Here is a 22,295-nt window from a genome sequence, read left to right on the forward strand (position 1 = left end):
ATCCACATCTATAAATCCTGTATAGATCCCACTATCCTCCGGATATTTGTCTCTAATTGCCCATACGCAGCATGATGGAATAGGCCTTCTGTCGTTTTTTTCTTAGTCGCGAATACACCCACCAAATGTAGCATCTATATGCGATAAATCGATAAGTTCTGAAAATAAATAAATTTACAGTCAGCAGTTGGTCAAAATACAACTGGACAGGAACACACAATATGCAGTACACAGCCACAGTGGAAGGGTATTAACATTGAATTAAATTGCATTAAATGTATTTTTATGACCCTTGCAAATCGTTAAATTTTGCACTGCAAATAAAGACTGATATTTTGCTCGGAAATTTTAGATTTTTAAGCCCTATCCTGCAGCCGGCCGAAACTAGATCGAGCGGCCGTACTAGGCCTACATACAATTATTACTAGCTAGGCCGGCGTACCTACCTGTTCTTAATTTCATCTTGTGTCACGCTCTCGCCAAGAATGTCCTTTTTTGAGACATAAACCAGCTCTAATACATCCTTGTCAATGCAAAGTTTTTTAAATTTCTCATTTATCAAACAGGTATTTTCTCCAATTTTGTCTTCTAATTCTACCCTCTCTCTACAACAAACGCTCCCCTTTACATTCTTCATTAAACGGCAATTTCCACAATGACACCAATCAAGCGAGGTTAATCTCCATCGTCTCTCTGTTGCTTAGGCCTAGGCTGATTTACATCTTCGCCGTCGGCAGTTTGAGATGTTTGTATGGGCCTAGGTTCTGGTTCAAATGCATAACCATGTCTTTCAGGTCTAGGCCTACGATTAAACATTGCCGTTTGATCCGTCTATCCACGCAATAACCACGCAAAACAATCTTAATCTTAGACTTATTATTCGTATCCTAGTTTATCGAGTCGAGAACAGATCGATCGAGTCGCGCGAGGAGGATCGGCGGAGGCGAGGAGAGGCGAGTAAAGAAAGCCAACAGCTCGCGCATGCGCAAATTGATTGACTCCCTAGAAAGTAAAAATTACCCACTTGGCTCAAGTGGGTAGTTTTTTTAATTACGTTAATTACGCAAAAATAAATTGGTCAACCCCTAAAAAACACATCGGGAATGAAAAATTTGGCTTCCGAAGAATCTGAAAACATATATGTATAATATTTTTGGAACTTACATATATTTTTTACGATTTTTTTAAAACGCATCGTTTTTTTTCAATTTACATGCAAATGAATAGGGAAAAAGGTTTGTAATTTGAACTATCCCCCCAGATGGCATTTTTTGATGTTTTTCAGAATAACCATGCAGCATACAACAAATTTAAAAAATACCTTAATTTAGATGAAAGTAATGTTTATTATGAACTGAATAAAATAAAAATGTGAAATTTTTTGAGAGCACCTCCACTTCAATACTACCGTAGTTCCCCGGGTATAATCCCACCCCCCTTGTACGTGAAATTTGCCCGAATTTGGGAGGTGGGACTATACCCGGGGATTTCCCGCTGCATGAACTGAAAATGACATATTTCTTCTACTCTAGCTACGATTTAGGCTATCTAAAAGCTATATTCCGGATGTAGGCCTAGCAATTAGACGGCCAGGCCATCTAGGTTTTTTTTTACGGTAATCAAGCATGCGCGCACAGTAGTGTAAACAACAAGAAAGAATGTACACGACGGCAGAACGTGACGATCGGGGCATGCTAGCCTTAAGGTTGTATTCAACTTAACAATGTTTGATGAGTTTTAAGTCAGCCAAATTCAGAGAAATTACTCTATTTTTTTGGTGAGAAATTGACGTCGGCCTAGCTAGCTACAGTAGGCCTAGGCTCACCCCTGGCCTAATGTTAAATTATACACTGGGACTTTGCCCGGGGATATGCTTGTGTGCGAAGGTAATCGTAAAGTCGGGGGTGGGATTATACCCGAGGTGGGATTATACCCGAGGAACTACGGTAATAGGCAGTTATATTCAAGAGGATGGAAGCATTAGAAAACTGTATCACGGCTTGTACTATCAGTATCACTGTAGTTCACTAAGGCTGAGCATAGGCAAACCCCATGCAGCATGTCTGGGAGGAGAGAGTCTATGAGATGTATACAGACAGTAGTCTGTAGTGTAAGACCTATTCAAAACAATGTTTTTGTTTTGATTGTCAATGTAGGCCGGGTATAATACCATCTGGGCCGAAATATGTACAGTACACAGTACTATAGTTTAATTTAGGATTAGGTCACAGACTATGTTCATTTCAGACTATATTTACACAAAATGTTTACTACTGATGATTGTTAAAAATAACAGAACATTATTTCTTAAATTATTAAATAACTATAGAATATCAATAAAAAGATAAATAATTAAAACCATCAACAAATTTTTGTAGAAATTTTTCTTGTTACAATTTAAATATTGTGGTTTGCATTTAAAAATATGACTAATGGTTGACAATTTTCATTGGTATTTGTGGTACAGGTCAGTACAGTATGCTTCAGTAATTTCTAAATTATTATAGTGTACTATCCTTTTCCTGAATCTGTCACTCAACTGTGAATTGAATTTTGAAGGAAATTAAAAACACACCTTAAAAATTAATTCTCTTAATTTAAGAGAAATCACCTTTGGGCAAAATGAAAATCAAATTGATATCATAAACAATCAGATTGGGCTACTCTAGTACACAGTGCTAAATTTTAATATCAATCATAAATATTGTGTTGTTTCTTTTAAACCATTATTACATCAATTTCAAACTAGGAAGCACATTTGATGAGGTAGGCCTACAGTATCTTTTTTAAAGATGTATTGTCCCCCTGAAAACATTTTTTTTTTAAATATTTTTGTTGAATAGGCCATTTTAATTGCACATAAAAGTTATTCACTTTGACCTCAAATTGGATTGAAAAAAAAATTATTTACTCAAGAAAATCGTAATTTAAAGCAAAAATTAACCAACTGGAAGCTATTTGTCTGGAAGACAAACCTGTTCTGGTTTAATATAACCCTTGACCTGAGTTAGCTCATAAATATTCATATTGTATGGATACATCTTGTGGATGATGCTGCTGCTCTCAACAAACAAACAGCCAACAACGCGACGATAGCAATGCATAGAGAGAGTCGAGTAGTGACGCGAGATGAATCTTGAAGAAAACACGAAAACTATAGCTAGCAGAATACTAGTTAGAAGTGCAGTAGGTAACTTTGATGTTGAATCTTATTCGTTTAGGTGAGTTTTTGTTTCGCTAGCAGGAGATGGCCTAGCTAGGCCTAGTCTACTACTACTGTACTAGTACTAGCACAACCACATGGCAGGCAATCTCGAGTAGCCTTACTGCTGCCTGCCTCCTTCTGTTTCTAGAAGTAGAGTAGGCCTAGGCTAGGCAGTACACTGCTAGCTAGGGCTAGACCACCACCAGGAGGGACGTATTTTTGTTTTATAATTTTTTGTTTCCATCATGATGAATTGGTTTAATTTTTTAAGATTTCAACTACCGTATTTTCCGGAGTATAAGTCGACCCCCAACTTTGGCCTAGAATATCGTTGATTTTGGTTTGACCTGAATATAAGTCGACCCCCAAAATCGGCTAATAACACAACTTACTTTAAAGTTCAAAGAGGGCTAGAAATGTATGAAATGTGGTTGTTTGTTTATATTATTATTAAGTGTAGGCCTAATCAATATCGGACGGACATACTCACAACGACTTCGCCGCCGTCTTCGCCAGCCTATAATAAATGACAGCTAGCGATGTAGCGTTACTTGCTATCAGCGATGTTTTTCGCGTCACTCGAATAAATTAAAACGAGTTTTCCGTTAGGAGGCTTATTAATTGTACAGGCGAGTAGTTGTAAATCGCGTTATCTGTAAATGTACACGCCCGACTAAGGAGAATTTATTTTATGAATAGACATGCGCAGTAATTGTAATTACGAACAATCAAACAAACTGCGCATGTGTATAGATGAAAATATCGCGCAATAACAAACATGCTGCATGGACATTCCGACGTCTGTGGTGTGTGTTACGATGTTTTCGCGAGTGAATAAGAAGCATAACGAAAACTATTTATTCTTAATTATCTTAAAAGCGTAAGATTAACATCAAAATGAGTCTTTGTGATATATTAATATTTTATTGACCAGTACTTGTTGGAGTTGTATTATTTTGTACAATGTAGGTATTAAATTGAAAACTTCTGTGAGTGATTGATGATAGGCCACTGTACTGACCTTGCTGGGCCTTTTGACAGCTGACGGCTTTTGAACATATTTTTTCGGCCTGATTTTTTTTTTAAATCGCATGGTCGGAGTATAAGTCGACCCCCCGATTTTGCAATTAAAATTTTCTCACAAAGTCTCGACCTATACTCCGGAAAAAACGGTATCTATTCTGCAGAGAAAATTACCAAATAAATCTAAATATTGTTTTGGATGTTTACTGTACAGTATTTTAAAAATATTTTCAGCATCAAATGCAATAGGTTCAAATCAACATTCGCACAATTAACCATTTTATGCAGATATTTTGACACAAGTTTCTTTTTTTTTCCAGGTATTAACATTGATTGAACAATAAGAGCAAGTGAAGTAGTGAGAAACACAAAATGTATCGTACAGTGGCAACATTCACAATTTATTGAAACATTTCTTACTATTAAAATGACACTTTGTAATAGATATGAGCGATCTTAGAAGACTATATAGCTGCCGTAATTACTGCCACAATCAACATATTGATATTAGTAGACAAATTGACACAAAAAACAATACAGGAATTCAATAAGATATACTGTATATATATTTTTTATTAACTCCTTTTGCACTGTAATATTTACAGTAAAATTATGAAGTATAAGTAAATTTGAAGAATTTATCCTGTGTACTGTTGTAGTAGTATTTTTTATTTATTGAATGTTTACAAAATAATATACTGTACAAATATTATTGCTTTATAATAAAAAAAATTATACAACATTTTACAAGCTGGACAGGAACATAATGGCCGAATGCAGCATCACAAATATTTTTCTTGCAATATCCAATCATATTCCAATACCGAGTCTATCATTAGTTGTCTTTATGAAGTACGAATCGGAATGTGACCTCTGTTCCAGTCTTCATCAGCTCAACGTCTTTAAATAAATTTTTTAAAACAATGATGTATAAATAAGTTAAATGTTTCACAAAATCTAAAGTTTTCAATTTCGGCAAAGTACGAAAACCTGGAATTTGGTATTTAAAAATAGATCATGCATATTTAGTGCTAAATGTGGGCTAGTGAAATTGCTTGTTTTGACATAGTCAAATAAGTACACTAACTTTCTATGGTAAAACACATTACAACTTAATAAAGAGAAAACAAATATTTGACTTACTTACATTACAGAGTAACATAGTGATGAACATTTGTTTGTGTTGTAAAATGGCTAAGCTGGCTTTCCCCTCTGTCTACTTGTACAGTGCTGCTGGAAGGTTCTCAACTTCAGGCTTTTATTGTAACCATTTTCCCTGAAAAATGTTTGTTTTATTTTTATCATAAAAACTAGTTAAACAAGCTTTAACTGTAAATTATGTATCGGATTGATGGCCTAGCCTAGGCCAGTCTATGAAGAGTACAATGTATAGGGCCTAGCTGGGCATCTTCTACAGGGACTCGATTGTCCCAGACAGCAGTCTGCCTGCTCTACTACTACTAGCCTATGCATGTATTATTCTAGGCCTAGCCCTGAAAAAATCCCAGGCCAAGTTAATTAATTAACCTTTCTGTTATTACAAACATCTGTCTAGTTTGCGTTATATATATAATTATTATATTTAAAATAACCGTCTAGGCCTACTTACCGACAAATTAACAGCTCAGCTTTACATACGATCAGGGGATGGTCTATTCAAAATTTGATTTTATTGATCTTCATTTTTCATATTTTGGGGGGACAATACATCTTTAAGTGGACACACCATTATACAAATGGACTGTACCACAAGTGTGAAAACTAAACATACAGTACTTACACACTGTACAGAAATGTAACTTCAATACAGTATTATTAGAGGATTATCAAAAATATAAAACATTATGCTGGGTAACTAACAGTAGGGTTATAAGACGCGTTATATAGTTACTGTTCTAAAATACTAACTGCATGCCTACAGTAAACCAAGGTTGTTAGGCCAAGCCATTGTAATTCATCAGTGTGAACTGGGCCTTTCATTTGATTACAACATTAAATAACATCAGAGTCATTAGGTACATACATACTGTACTGCAGGGTTGTAAGATGCATTATAATGTATGCTAAAACACTAACTGTAGGCCTACACAAAAGTTGTTAATACAGTAGTTAGCATTGTTTGTAGCCTAAATAAAACATCATAATTCATCAGTATAAACTGGGCTATAGTGATCATTTCTTTTCATTTTATTGTGAACACTGTAGGTGTGAGGTTAAGTAACTCAACAATGTGTGTGGTAAAGATGACACATATTGTGGGCAAAGACAACAAAATACAGCTTTTGACTACCTTGTGTAAAAATAACAATAATATTGATCAATTTACTGACCAATCAGAGCTCCTGTTTTATGCATAGTTGAATACGAACAATAGAAAATTAACAGAATAAACAAAGTAATGAAATGTTTTAACAACTTCATTAATTTTGCATTATTTTCGGCTACTCTTTGAAAGTGTAATTCATCATGTGGATAGTCAAAATCAAATGATTACAATGTATTAAATATATACAATTTATTAATTAATTTTGACTAAAATATTGATACAGTGATAGCATGGTATACCTACAGGATGCCCGATAATTTGCTTCGCACTTTAATTCAAATTTTGTTTACGAGTTTAAAAAAGACTGAACCTAACTGAATCTTTATACTGATACTGTAGCTGAGTACAGAGAATATGAGAAGATACTGTATACTTTCTGTACAGTAGAAAAGATAGATATTCATATTAATCTGATATCAATTCCTCCTCGTAATGCTTTCAGCAATATTGTATAATAGAAAATAATTGTCAAAATGATCAAAATAGAGTATTAATTGCTAGATGATTGATATCATACAAACATTAGTCACACCTGAACGATCAATGTACTGTATGCATTCGTTTTCTAGTAATTTATTTATACAGAATTGTATTTAAATTAACTCTTAAAAAATAATTGATTATGTGCAGATTATATATATACAGTATTAATACAGTACCATGCAAATTTAATTGCAAAAATGATAACTACTGTACACATCATCAATTATTTTAATTTATATATCACCGAGTTCTCATACCCACCCAACGAAGAGGGACTGATCTAACATAGTAATATTTTATTCAACGTTTCGCAAATAAAGATCGAAACGTTGAGTCATGGCTTGACTTTTGTTGTTTGGAGTTTTATATTATAGTATCATTAGACATGTTAGTATTAGACTTTTGTAGAACAAGGTTCACCAGCACAATTGGCACAAGTCTTCCAATGGACTAATAAAAATATTAAAAAAAACCATGAGTACTGTTCACAAAATGATAATCATTCTACGCTGTTATATTTATACATCAGTAGTTCTTCTCACAAAACATTAGCATGTTATTAGTAATTACTCCGTTTCCATACCTTTGAGACCTGGAATACAGCATGAATCATCATCCAATATTTAAAAAAACATTTCAATTTTATGTTTAAAGTAGTCTCTAAATATACATTATCATCTAAAGTTAAAGAGCTTTATACAATGCGAGTGAACAGAAACTAAAAAATTACTTTTTCATTAACACATAATTTTAACATCAGAATTAGAGAAATTTTACAATAAGCTGAGTATACTGTTTAACATACTGTAGGCCTACTGTACATTGAAAAACATGGGGACATTTGGGATGATCCCGGACTATAGACAAATCGATATACCGTATATTCGAATAAATGCCCTGAGGAAGGTACACACAATTCTCAACAAAAATCCTAACATACAGTACATTACAATGGAATTTACCATAACAGGGAATAATAGCCTAGCTAGTCCTACTGTAGTAGGCTAGGCTAAAAAACTTGGATCACAAGCCTGAACACAGACTGTTACTGTGCTACACAAAAATATGGTTTTGCTAATCAATATTCAGTTTGATTAGAGCAATGATTGCTATTCAAAATAGTTGAACAAAATTAATCCCTGCCATAATATACTGTACCAGGAATCAGGAGTTTACGAGACTGGATAAACAAAATCCTATTTCTTAAACAATATTTTGCATAGTAAACTGTATTGGGATATGGATGGCACAGGTCTACTGTACTGGAAATGACAATTCATTTTATTCATACAATTAGTCTTCAGTACAGGGTATATTATCTTTAATGCATTCTTTATTAAAAAGAGGGGTAGGGACATCCATTTCACCACCTAGACTAAAGTTTCACTGCAATCATGGAGTGTAGTATGTACTTAGTATCACTAATCTTTTAAAAATGATTTAACACTAACTAACATAGTTGAACTTAATAATACTGTATAGATACTGTAGGTTTTTAAATATTTTAAAGACATTAAGAAAAACAATTAATAATTTAACACTAAGACCATTTTAATCTGTGATTTTTAAGGAAACCTTATTATTATTATTATTATTATTATTATTATTATTATTATTATTATTATTATTATTATTATTATTATTATTATTATTATTATTATTATTATTATTATTATTATTATTATTATTATTATTATTATTATTATTATTATTATTATTATTATTATTATTATTATTATTATTATTATTATTATTATTATTATTATTATTATATTATTTTATGTACAGCCAACCAAAGTGCATATCTGAACATTTTAGAAAGTCTAAACATCTACAGTACTGTACCTGTCACATTAAATACTAACTAAACATGATGGCATGGTGGTATATGACCTAACCTTGGTTAATAAGCCTCACTACATGATTACTGGTTGGTACTACAAATGTACTTGGTTTTGACAATTGCCAGATCACAGTTTAATCCTAGCTGTGTGTAATTTGTTTAGTTACACAACTCTTGTAATACAGTAAGTACTGTATATATCAGTAAACAAGTAAATTAATTGACTTGCTTGTTCACATTTTGTAAACAATACTGTATGTTAGACTTGTAAGTTTGAAAAGCATTTTTTTTTAAATATGGAAAAAACAATCTCCAATTTATATCTTTACATGGCAAATTATATTTTCAGTAAAAATGGGTTAAATTAAAGGTCAAAAAGTTTGTTACATATGTTAATGTTGTATCAACCAAGATACTGTACGATTCCCCTTTTGATTTCATATTTAAAGATGTATTGTCCCCCAAAAACATGAAAAATGAAGATTAATTAAATCAGACTTTGAATAGGTTATTTTGTAGTTTTAATAAAGTGAATTACTTCCGTAGAAAAAAAATCGGAAAAAAATGTTTTCACTATAAAATAACATGATAAATGGTTAAATTCAACCAAAAATACATTGGCTGGCAGCCAATTTGACCATTTTTTGCTTTAAATTCCATTTTTTTCAGGTAAATAAATTTTTTTTCGATCCAATTTTTGGTCGAAGCCAATAACTATTATGTGGCATATTCAAAAAAAAAAATTGTTTTAATTATTTTTCAGGGGGACAATACATCTTTAATGCTAAAATTAATAATAAAAATATGAATTGAAATATTTGAGGTCATGACCTTTTGCTAAAAAACATGAAAATCTAGGATTTGTCAGTTAGTGTACCAAATTTAAGCAAAATAAATGACATGTTGAAGATGTATCATTTTTTGGGTTGATTTAAGATGGTTTTAATTTAATAATTTGTTCCGAATCGTATCCTAGTTACATCTGCGGGAAGTGTACCATGTGATCAGTTTAAACTCACTTAAAATAGGCTTAGGCCGTTGGAAATACATTACATGGTTCTCGTCAGCGCCCGCTCGCGATTTTAGGCCCCGCACCCAAAATGTTCATCTTTCATCTTTGTGTATTTGTTAAGAAAAAACAGGGGTAAATATGGGAAAAGTACAAATTTTGTTATATTTTCATGAAAATCTGACTCACCTCCCGTCGATCGTGAACGCTCAAACCATTGTGTATGTGATCGCACGATTTCGCAACATAAAGTGTGTATATTAATTATCGCGGACCGCCATCAATCCGTATTTTGTGCTTGTTACTAAGAAAAATATTAATTTTAAGTGCTAAAAAAACAGTTTTATCCCGCTATGAGGCCTTTATGATTCGAATATTTCATAGTAACAACCCATATACCATGAAAAATATCCGTTTTGTCCATTTTTAAAATAATTTTTGGAAAATTCCGAGGGGCTCAACTACAAAAATGCCATTTTTTGGTATGATGTCATTGCAAGCCAATCAAACCTCTGGATTCGACCGCTCTGCAGGTCTCACGGTTGAACGATTTTGGATTCTCGCCCTTTGATTGGTTGACGCGAATCAACACACAGCGGAATAATTTTCTCGCGAGTGCCGTGAAGTCACATGGTCTAAGGCCTGTCCAATTACACGTGAAAATAATGCATTGACATTCTTCGAATGAGGTTAAATTAACACTTTTATTTAAATAATAAATAAGTAATATCATATTTTATTGAATTTTACAATGTTGATATAAAAATTATATTACTTAAAACCGTGATTTTATTTAATTATATTTACGAAAAATGACAAGTTCATACAATTGTCGGCTGAGGGCGCAATTTGTTTACATCGTTCGTGGCTAAAAACGATCATTTTCGACGATGTTTTAAACCCTATATTTCGAAAACTACAAGTCATATTTTCATAATTCTTTCTTTATTATAATATTGATACAAAATACTAACAGTAACAGGCAAAGTATAATTTGTTTGAAAAATGTTAACTTTTAATTTTACATCGTTATCCCTACGGCATTATTGCATTCAAGGTTTATTTCATTATTATTATTAAAATACTGTGATGAAAGATGAACGTTGACAAAAATCCCTCACCAATTTTTTGATAAGTGCTGACGAGAACCATGTAATGTATTTCCAGCGGCCTTACCACTCTGCGTCGTTAACCCTGATATAGGCCTACTCTGACGTACAGTAAACCCTTACTAATAATACCACTGTCGCATCAATGGTTTCTTTCAGAGATACAATCTGATATAACTTTACCTCCGATAGGTTAGGTAACATAAGCCAGGCCCATTCTATCGGTTGTATACCAGATTACCAGGTGTATTTTTTACGTTTAAACGCAGAAAACAAGTTAAAAAGTAAAAAAATATACCAAAATCTACATTTTTGGCACTTTAAATAAAAAGCATCTCGTTTAAAAAGACTAAATTATCGACCACGATTTACTGATGTTTTCATCTTTCAAACCGACCTTTTGGTTATTATCATTATGTTTGGTAGGCCACCTCCACCAACCATTCAGTCAGCAGCAGTGACTCCTCAGTACACAGTGCCTGCCCAACTTTATGTACGTCTCCTCCTCTGCGCATTTTTATGCATGCAAACGTTACCGCCTCTTGAGTAAACTCTTAATTAATTCATCAACAAACACTTACCTTATAATTAATTCAACACAATATTACCAGAGCAATCATATATCGAAGTTTAGTTAATTCCTTTAAATTTATTTCAGAAAATTCAATAAAGTAGAGTACTTAAACGAAAATTAATGGGTAACAAGGTGTTACTCGCTACTTCCTCACTCGACGTCCACCATTTTGACAGCAATGGCGAAGTGGGAGCATTCACTTTTAGAATATAGGTAAGCACATTACCCACATTATTTTAATATTACTTAGTTAAAAAACTATTATTGCAGTATGTGCATTTTAATATTAACACAAACAAAATTTAGAAATTTATGGTCGTGGTTATATATATAGACATTTTGTATAAAAATGTATGTTATATATTAACAAAACCACATCCTCAACTGAAAATGGATGGGTCTGTTGTTTTATTTGACCTCGATTGACCCGTTTTTGGAGGAGTAGGCGGTTTCATTGTTTACATTTTGTTTTTGTTTTTAAAAGTACACACCTAATTGTTAATGGTTCTCAGGTTTTGATAAGTTAATAACATAAATTCATTCTGAAAAAGATAAATGTTATTTGTAGTTTGTAGAATTATAAAATGACTGTTTCTAGGTAGGCCTATCCTCCTAGCCCTTCACAACAGGTTACTTTTACTACGATCGCGAGCACGACGGACGTCATATGACATATTCAGCCCTGTCTATTAGTTAGTAGTTGGCTAGCCCATGCCTATCTAGGGTGCGATGATAGGGCTACTCCATGTCTTGATCCTATCGACAATTGGTTTATTTATTACTTTAAAGACCCCTTCCCTGCAATTTTGGACGTTTTTTGGAAAATAATACATATATATCACTTTAAAAACATTAAACCATGTCATTCCTTGTCTTAAATGTACGTTTTATGGTAAATTATGATAAAAAGTGAGAAACAATGCACTACCTAAGTAGCTCGCGGCGATCGACCTCTCGTGGACGGTCTTAGGCCTAGCCTAGCTAGGCTTAGTTTTGTAGGCCTAGCTGGTAAACATCGGTAACGTACGAACATCGTACGCTAGCTATATACCAAGCCTGACGTTGTATAGTTGCTGCATTAATTGTCTTTCTATTTTTGCCAGACTCCGTTGATACAAATTGGGGAAAACCCGGCTGAAAAGTTAGGAGTCTTCCATTTGTTTTGGCCTCACGATCGATCGAAAAGTGGGCGAATTACAGGTGAAAAACAAAAATATCAATCCGTGCGCAATGCATTTTGGGATTTATAGCGGGCCGCTATAATTATTAGAACCGACTTATTTTTCACATTTTTAACCGTTTAAAGACGAAAAAAGTTATCGCAATAGGACCATATAGTATTATTTTTACATTAAATATAGTTTGTGATCTTAAATTAGATCTAAAAAACATAGGGAAGGGGGCTTTAAAGCCCACTACCCACTCCCTTCCCTTGACATATTATATTATTATTGCATTTTTATTTATTTGTAGCTCTTATGGTTGTAGGCCTAGCCTAGGCCTCCTATACTCTTGTAAAAATGCAAATATTTTATATTATCTGTCATACATTTTTTTCTAAAGTTTTATACTCTTGTAAAAATGCAAATTATTATCATCTGTCATACATTTTTTTCTAAAGTTTCATTCATTATACTTGTTTACAGGTTAGAGAAATACTAAGTAAAATGTAATACATAGTAGTATTATCGTTGACAGAAAAAATATTTCTGCATCTGAAACGACTGAGAAGGAACTGTGAGAAGGTTTCTGCAAGAATTTCTAGAAACATTCATTTTCAACTCAAGTCAAAGCCAAGAAATACTGTAATAAATCAAGACACTATGTGGATTGGTGGATTGACATTCTTGCTTACCCATGGTCCTTGGTTCAAATCCTAATATGAGACGGAGAGACTTCGTTTAGAAAGCATATGTTTTTTTAATCAAATATCTTGCTGTTGGGATGGTGTAAAATAAAGTCTAATGACTTGTGTAAACAAAAGTACACTGTGAATCATATATTTTTTGCACTTCATGAATATCAACATGTGTTCTCATCTGTCCACATCAGAGGACCAGTATACCCTCTCCAAAAGTGCACACAATTCTAATATTTATAATTTGAAAAAAAAATGGAAATAAGCTTTTTGAGCTAGGCCTATCCTGGATATCCTTCTTTGTATTTATTCTTAATGTCAGTAGTTAATGTTATCACTTATATTTTTTATAATGATTTTCTTGTTTTTAAATTCAAATCAAATCTGAAAAAAACTCTGCCAATAGAATCAGCTTAGAGCTGCCAAAAAGCAAAAAGGTTTAGATCAAAACGCCTACAGATTTGGGGAAAGTCAACTATTACTATAATTTTCAGACTAATTTATATGATAATAATAATTTATACATTTTTTCTTTTGTCATTATAGCATCGCAATAATGGAATCCGTCTTTATATTGTTGATATCAGCATTGTTCGTCGTTGCTAAAGAAAGTGCAATCGTGGGAAACAGTTTTCACTATGTGATTGACAGAAGAAAGTTTGCTTTTGATAATCTTGGTAAGTCATACTACACAGTTTTCAAAACATTGTGTAAAAAAGGCTTTGCAGAAAGGGTAGAAATGAAACTTTACTAATAGAGACAGATCTTGTCCTACATTTCTAGTTACCTGTTCAATGTCAATTATCTATGACCTCTGATTTTGAATTGGTCTAAAAAACATATTTTTCACCCAAAAAAATGCCTTCAAAAACATAGCCAAAAGGAAAATTAAAGGTTCCCCCTCTTGAATGGAATGAGTATTGGTTGTGCAGTTTAGGAGGAGATAGTGTTTGTTACAACAAACGTCCAACCCACTGCGCCACACACTCTCACTAAATTTGTGTATACAACGTAAAAAAAAAAAAGAAACATTTGTGAAATCAGTACAGGTATTTGTTATTAATAGTTGTACAATAATTTTTCAGATTTCCATATATGCACATAGGATTAAACATTATTGATTATAATGACCGTTTTGTGACTTAAGTAATTTTATTCGTCGACTAAACATTCCCATTACATTTCGTTCTTTTTAGCTTTTTAAATGTCCGTGTCAGTTTTTTTTAAAAAGAACCATTTGTGAAATCAGTCTTATGTATTAATAGTTTTACAATAATTTTACAGATTTGCATATATGCACATAAGATTAAATATTATTAATTATAATCACTGGTTTGTGACTTTTAAGTAATTTTATTTGCCCACAAAATCCTGAAACATGCTATGCATTTCCTTTGACAATCCAGTAAATTTTGTCAAAGCCATAGACATCTCATATCTGTAGACTTAGATAAACAATTCCTACAGAGTAGTAGTCATTCTTTTTGTGGGAAGCAGTAAATAACGATTGTAATATTAGAAATACTATTAATGCAAAATTATCAAATTTGAGCTCAAAACTCATCTAATCCAACTTCATCATTTAATGTTCACCAGCAAACTGTGTTGTATTTAATAACAATTTATAAACAGAAAGGTGTGTGGTTTATAAAACACAGGATACTGTAGAAGAACAGTCATTTTTGTATGGCAAAACGTAGGCCTAATGTGTATGGTGCAAATATAGAGACTATAGACAATTTTAATCACATCCAAGCTCGAAACTCCTCCAATCCAATCCAACCCTAAATCGTGTTGACAGTTGCATGTGCAACTATGCTCTTTTTCTAAAACCAGCTTGGTCTTTGCAAAATGTAAAAATTTTATCAAGAAAATAAAATTCCTTTGCCAATTTCGAAATGTATTAAATTAATCTACAAAACTGTAACATACCCATACATACACCTTTTGATTGACAAGGCCAACTTTGTTCTATCTGTTTTTTTATGTTTGTCACATTCATGTGGTCAGGCTTATAATTTGAAATCTTTTTTTTTTACCTTACAAAAAAAGATGAAATAAAAATGTTTAAACATAATTGAATAGAAATTGATGTGTGTGTTACAAGCTATGTTTTTGTGGTACAGTAATATTTATTTTGACCTGACATAAAAATATACGTTTATCTAGTAGATAAAAGCAGTTGCGAATGCAATATACTATGCAATTATACTTTCAATTATTAGTTTCCAACTATTGTAAATTATTGATAAATAATGATATGAAAGTAAAATTAAATCGTATATGAATGAATACTGTAGTTAATAGTTCTTTTAGTTCTTGATAACTTATCTTTCAGTGAGTTTTATGTGTTTACAATTATTATTCAGTAATCTCATTTCCTATGATTAGTGAATGATTCTGTTGGTTTGCTAAATGTGCAGCAGGTAATAGGAATTTGATGTGTATTTGAATGGGCTTTGTTCAATCCATGGTGCTGTCACTGTCAGTCTTGTTCAGTCAGTTTTTCATTGATTAATAGATCATGTGATCAGGTTTTCTGTGTGTGATTCCTAAAAGTACCTTACAAACATTTTTTTTATAATGTACATACACTAAAATATACGCCACTGGTTTAGTTATGTCATGAAAATGTTACTACTAAGTATATTGTGTGTATACATTAATTCCTTCTCTTCCCATGGATAACAGGGCCTAATATTTCTGCCCTCACACACATCCTTTATGTAGATGTCCATTCAGAAGAGACAGTGCAGTTCACCCACTATTTTAACATTCAAGCCTATCAACACGATCTTTCTCACTAATTTGTTTTTAATAAGAATGATAACGCATTTATACTTAACCCTTACATATAGACCTTGGTCTAATGTCTAATGATGAAGTATATTTTATAAATAGATAACACCTTAGGCAGGATGTTTGCATTTTGATGCAGGAACCGAAGAATAAATGCATAGTTAATTTTATTACTTTAATTGTCATCAACTTTCAGCTGTGCAATGTATCATAGTTAATTGTAGCATGGTAGTAATGCCGCCATAGAAAGTAAATCAGTAAATATTATATAACACCTAAATAAATTCCTGTCATTTGATTGGACGTTTGGAGGTCACATGGCGTGCAATAGTACGTACTTTTAAAAACCTTTTAAACATTTTTGTGTATGAAAAAAAAAACATTTCATGGATGGAAAAAAAATCTAGTGTACAAATTACTGTGAAATACAACAGCGCCACCTGTTGTCTTGCCTCTGTTTGTAAACACCACAGCGAGATATGCAAGAGCAGCAGATTTTGGAGATATATATATGTACTAATTTCATTCAAAAATGCATTTAAATTAGCTTTAGATCGTTTTTAGGATTTTGATTAATTAATTAATTATTAATTAATAACTACAAGACGTGGAATCGTTGGAAAAACCATAATTAGCCTAGATAAGTTCCAATTGTCTGTCGAAGTTTTGCTTTTCAGCCAAGCTAGTACTAGGTCTAGCCTAGGCCTGTTAGTATTAGGCTAGGCCTAGCCTAGGCGTTTTAGCCTTGCTAGGTCTAGGATTGTTTGGTCGTTTGTTGACATAATTAACACTAAAGTATGTAGTGTTTTTAAAATCCATATAAATATAACATTTAATATAATATTATTCAAAACCAAAAGTTACTGTTTTAATCAATGTGAATGAAATGTAGGCCTTGGCTAGGGCTACCTTATTTGATTCAAAAGACAGGAATCTATTTAAAGAGGTTATATAAAACAAATAATGAATGTGTATATTTGTGTAATGGTACAAATAATGGCATTTGGTGAATGATGAAAGGTTAAATATCAACTCGGTGTTGCCTTGTTGATATATAACCTTTCATCATTCACCTCATGCCATTATTTGTACCATTACACTCATAAACATTCATTATTTGTATACCATATCACATGCTGGTCACTGGCTGGTCAGTATTAATTCTGTATGGAAAAAGCTCTATTGTTGCACATATAAGGTCTATGTTTCTGCTGGTAAGAAAAAATGTTTTTTTAAATCATTCTTTTTTCTCTGGCATTAGAATTGGCACTACTGACATTTTTCTGATTTAAAAAAAAACATCAGTTTTTTGGAGTAATTTTTAGCTGCAATACAATTGTTGGATGGATAATAATGATGTCATTACACAAGCAATCACTGATGTGGTTTTATTTTGAGTAAAAAATAAGCTACAACGTGGTCTTTTTTAGTTTTTTTTTTTCAATTTACATTTTGAAATTTTTGTGAAAATCGCAAGCTGGTCACTTGTGCACCATCTATATCTACGTTGCATGTATCCAAGATCTAAGAGTTGACTTTGAATGACTTTGATTTTGACATTGATTAAAGATGAAAGCTGCTGATTAATTAAATAAAAAAATTTATTTTTAAAATAGTAGGTGTTTGATATTAAACAAATAATGCTTGTTCTGCCCCATTAAATAGATAGATGAGAAACCACCACTGATATCAGAAGTAAATGAAGTTTCACATTTAGTTTTTATGTGAGAACACCATGCATGTTTACATATTCTGTTGTATTTATTAGCAATGTAAGTAATTTAATAGTATATATAAATAATATATATAGGATGCAAGTCACAGAACATCAGGTGACTTCACCAAGGCTGTTGTCAACAATACCATCACTGACATAACCTTTGATAAAGTGTGTTGACAACACACAAAACGAAACGTAATATAAAATTAATTCAAAAAAATATCTTTGGATGGAAAGAGATGAATTTATTTAATTTCAATAAATTTAGGATTAACAGACTTTCAATGAGTGAAAATATGACATATATATATATATATATACAAACATTCATTATTTATTTTATAAAACACCTACTATTCTAGAGTAAACTTCAATTAGTTTGCCGCTTCTATCCTGAATCAAATGTCAAGGGGTACCCCATGCAAACATTTGGCACTCAGATTTTGGCCATGGAGCAAAGCAAAGATGGTGCAATCGTGTGGGTTTCCGTTCACAATGTACAGCAAATTCAAAATGTTTACAAAAAGATGATCAGTTATCTTCCTCCAATAAAAGACCACTTTTGTACTAAAAAGATTTTAGTGGCCTTTGGTAGCTTTGGTCTGTAATTAGAATCCATCTAACTACAGAATGGCACTAAAATGGATCTTTAAATTACCCTATATGGTTATCTTGCTCCCTGGAGGATAATGGTAAAGTAAATCAATTTGAAGGAAAATTTTCAGTTGGGTCCACCCGAACTGTGGTTTTTGGTCTCTAATTATAGGGAGTGTTTAAGTGAAGCAGATAATATTATAATAAAAGATAGGCAATCATCTGGCTGCGGTCATCTACAGCAGTCTTTAATAGAAGGGAGTCCTTAATTGGAGGGAGGAAAAAATTGTTGAAAATACGAGGCGAAAATGATACGAAATCAAGTGGCAAGAACACTAAATTTGTTAATATAATATCATCAAACTTGTATTAGAAAGAAAGTTCAACAGGGAAATGCTGAGGGAATTGTGTATTTTTAAAAAGATTAACTTTATCCTGACATTTAATCTTTTGATGAGTATTCCTTGATAAGGATTTCAACTAATCCATGTTTTTATATGAATTAACCATTTTCCAAGTTGAAAGTTTAAATTCTCTTAACACATTTCATAGATTTATTTCTGACTATAATACTGAATCAATCGATCTATAACATATTGAACAAATTTCAAATTTAAAGGAATTTAAAGAGGAAACAATTATGAATATTTTCTAAAATGCATAATTAAATTATCTTGATATGAATTTCTAAACTACAATTTATGTTCTGTTACGAGATCTGTTGATTAAGAATATAAGAGATTTCTTATCTATAAGAAAAGATCTTATTTTATTTATAAACAGTTTTATTTTTACTTTTGAAGGTTAACTGGAAAACAAACGTAAATCGCTGGCTTTTAAATGTATCCTCTGGAAAAAATGTACCATGTCTTTGTGTCACTAGTTTATTTTTTACAAATCATCGCTTAAGTTTATTAACCTTTTGCGTTATTAAATTAATTTGACTTATTTCCTCCATTCGCAGAAAGTTCAAATCCTATCACATTCCGGCCTGCCCTGGATGGCAAAGCAGGACTACCTAGCTGGCTGAAATATTATCAAGAGGACACACAGTTCGATGGCTATTTGTATGGTACACCACAATTGGGTGATGTAGGAATCACCAACATAGAGGTACTTAGTGTTAGACCTGGTGTGTTTTTCTGCTGATTAATACCCAAAAACGGTTGTATATAGTTTTAGTTCATATTTGTTTATTTAAACATATCTTTTTCAGTTTTGCTCCTAAATATCTAGTATATGTATTAATCAATGTTTCTGCGAAAATCTAGGTTTCATTCAAATTTGAACTACAAGATCAACTTCAAGGTATATCAGCATATAATACATTGTATGAAGAAGATGCATAAACAAATATTTAAATTTTGCTCTCCCATAAATTAAATCTGAAATTGACTAAAAAATAACTGTTAAATGATTCCAATTTTAAAATTGAGAGATTTTACTTTGGTCTGCTATCTGTTTGTGTGTTTGTTTGTGTCATGACTTTTAGGCAATTCTGACAGAATATGAAATTGCGGTCTGCAAACTATAAAAACAAAATTCAAATTTCAATTGGTTACTCATCGGCAATGAAAACTCAATTATATCTGAATCATGAGTATTTTAGAGAAAATGTTTACTATCTGGTAAAGTGACCATTCAGGGCAGGAAACAACAGCTATCTATCATATCTGTCTCTGTAAACCTTATGTTTGTGTTTACATCCAGGCGTATAAACGTATAAACGGAGGGCTTGATTTAGTAAGCTGGGGTGTAGTTTCAAACTGGTATACTGTATCTGGTTGGCCGATTTGCAGGCAGTATTGTGTTTGAATATGGCTGTAGTGATACTTGTTTTGAGCCCTGATTCAATGCGAATGGCTGATATGGCCTATAGCATCTTTGAATCACAAAACCGAATTTCTAAACACCATATTTTTTCAATAGATGACAGCGATATACCTACCTTTATGAATCATATCCTCTCATGGTATTCAATTATATTGTTATTTTCATATCCTCTCTCTTTTTTTCTTGTCTGTCTCTCCATTGGGAAAACCTGTGGATATTCACGGAGATCACCATTTCCGAGATTGTGTAGATGATGGCATTATGAATGAAAAATCAGACTACTATATTTAGCAATGTAGTAAAATGTACACTTTTCTTAAGTGACTCTTGTGTGGTGTTTTTTGACACTTACTGTTTGTTTTCTAATAAGTAATGTTTTACTTTATAACCGCAATCAAAAATTAAATATCTTTTTATTTTCATAGAATTGATAAATTTACTGGATCGTTCATATTATATATGCGAAAATCCCTATTTAACAGACACCTCTATTGAGGACACTTGAGTACTACTGTACTATTGTTGATTATACTAGCTTTAATTTAATTATTTTGTTTTTTTTATCTAGATTATAGCTTTAAACAGAGCTACGTATAAAACAGCAAGAATGGAATTGTTGATCAGTGTTGAAGAGACAACAGGTAACAATGGTTGAAATTTAATATTTAGTCTCTAAAAGTAAAAGCCCTCATTTTCAATATCGCTATTCAGGGGGTGTCTAGAAAACTCAGATCACAGATATCTTTCTAGAACTAGATACTCCTATTCAGGGATACACCAATGGACTCTTCCCATGGAACTTATATTTAGACGAAAACCTCTATAATGAAGACACTTTATGTCCCAAAGGTGTTCCCGTAATATAAGTATTTCTCTTTATTGTAATAGTTATCTTAATAATTAACACTTATTATTAAAGACACCTTCCCTACAATTTGTGACGTTTTGTAAAAATAATACATATATATTACTTTAAAAACATTAAACCAGGTCATTCCTTGTCTTAAATGTACGTTTTATGGTAAATTATGATAAAAAGTGAGAAACAATGCACTACCTAAGTAGCTCGCGGCGACTGACCTCTCGTGGACGGTTTTTAGGCCTAGCCTAGCTAGGCTTAGTTTTGTAGGCCTAGCTGGTAAACATCGGTAACGTACAAACATTGTACGCTAGCTATATACCTAGCCTGACGTTGTATAGTTGCTGCATTAATTGTCTTTCTATTTTTGCCAGACTCCGTTGATACAAATTGGGGAAAACCCGGTATTTTCGCTGAAAAGTTAGGAGTCTTCCATTTGTTTTGGCCTCACGATCGATCGAAAAGTGGGTGAATTACAGAAGAAAAACAGAAATATCAATCCGCGCGCAATGCATTTTGGGATTTATAGCGGGCCGCTATAATTATTAGAATCGACTTATTTTTCACATTTTTAACCATTTAAAGACGAAAAAAGTTATCGCAATAGGACCATATAGTATTATTTTTACATTAAATATAGTTTGTGATCTTAAAATAGATCTAAAAAACGTAGGGAAGGTGTCTTTAACTGTATGTATAGTATGACTCAGGCCTGGGGTGGGGAAGTAGTGGGTGACCTTAATTATCACTCTGAAGTATTTTATGAAAAGCTGGTCAATTGAATATACCACAATTATGACACAACACAAGTCTGTTCTGTAGCTAGTAGTGCTCTGTTGTCAATTAGAAATCTGAATCTTGAAATAAAAAATTGTGGTCCTCCCTGACACATGTCAAATCTAAGAATGGGGAAAATAATTCTGTATCAGGAGTGCCGTTTTCAATCTAGAGATAAGCAGAGAAAATGCTAGTAAACAGTCCAGTTCATGCCCTATTCTGGGCTTTTTTATTTCTTTACACTAGATGCACTGGGGTTTTTTTAAAAATGAGCACAATACTG

At 32.4% G+C, this 22,295-nt stretch overlaps 2 protein-coding genes and 2 long non-coding RNA genes across 10 annotated transcripts in view; 2 read left to right on the plus strand and 2 right to left on the minus strand.

Annotated features, from left to right (window-relative positions):
* Nucleotides 1-11,736, minus strand: part of LOC144844428 (uncharacterized) — a 162,197-nt gene extending 150,461 nt beyond the window's left edge. For both annotated transcript variants that reach the window (XM_078701343.1, XM_078701335.1), the window contains exon 1: nt 11,580-11,736. The gene's annotated coding sequence lies outside the window, so the exon portion shown is untranslated. The remainder of the gene's footprint in view (nt 1-11,579) is intronic.
* On the minus strand, nt 51-648 carry LOC144845195 (uncharacterized). Its single transcript, XR_013612507.1, has 2 exons — nt 447-648; nt 51-158 (listed from the first exon to the last, which is right to left on the minus strand). It is a non-coding gene; the product is annotated as an uncharacterized LOC144845195 (long non-coding RNA).
* On the plus strand, nt 3,062-4,940 carry LOC144845248 (uncharacterized). The gene is made up of 2 exons (XR_013612519.1): nt 3,062-3,221; nt 4,549-4,940. It is a non-coding gene; the product is annotated as an uncharacterized LOC144845248 (long non-coding RNA).
* Nucleotides 11,737-12,040: 304 nt separating the features above from the next.
* Nucleotides 12,041-22,295, plus strand: part of LOC144844817 (epsilon-sarcoglycan-like) — a 37,914-nt gene continuing 27,659 nt past the window's right edge. For 2 of the 6 annotated variants that reach the window (XM_078701909.1, XM_078701945.1), the window contains exons 1-5: nt 12,063-12,084; nt 13,219-13,377; nt 13,977-14,107; nt 19,508-19,656; nt 20,945-21,017. In XM_078701909.1, coding sequence (XP_078558035.1) covers nt 13,987-14,107; nt 19,508-19,656; nt 20,945-21,017 — 343 coding nt within the window. In that variant the 5' untranslated portion in view covers nt 12,063-12,084; nt 13,219-13,377; nt 13,977-13,986. The other 4 variants (XM_078701915.1, XM_078701937.1, XM_078701920.1 and 1 more) reach the window with 4 other exon arrangements.

Source organism: Antedon bifida, chromosome 1, assembly GCF_963402885.1.
Source record: "Antedon bifida chromosome 1, ecAntBifi1.1, whole genome shotgun sequence".
In the NCBI taxonomy this organism is placed as follows: domain Eukaryota; kingdom Metazoa; phylum Echinodermata; class Crinoidea; order Comatulida; family Antedonidae; genus Antedon; species Antedon bifida.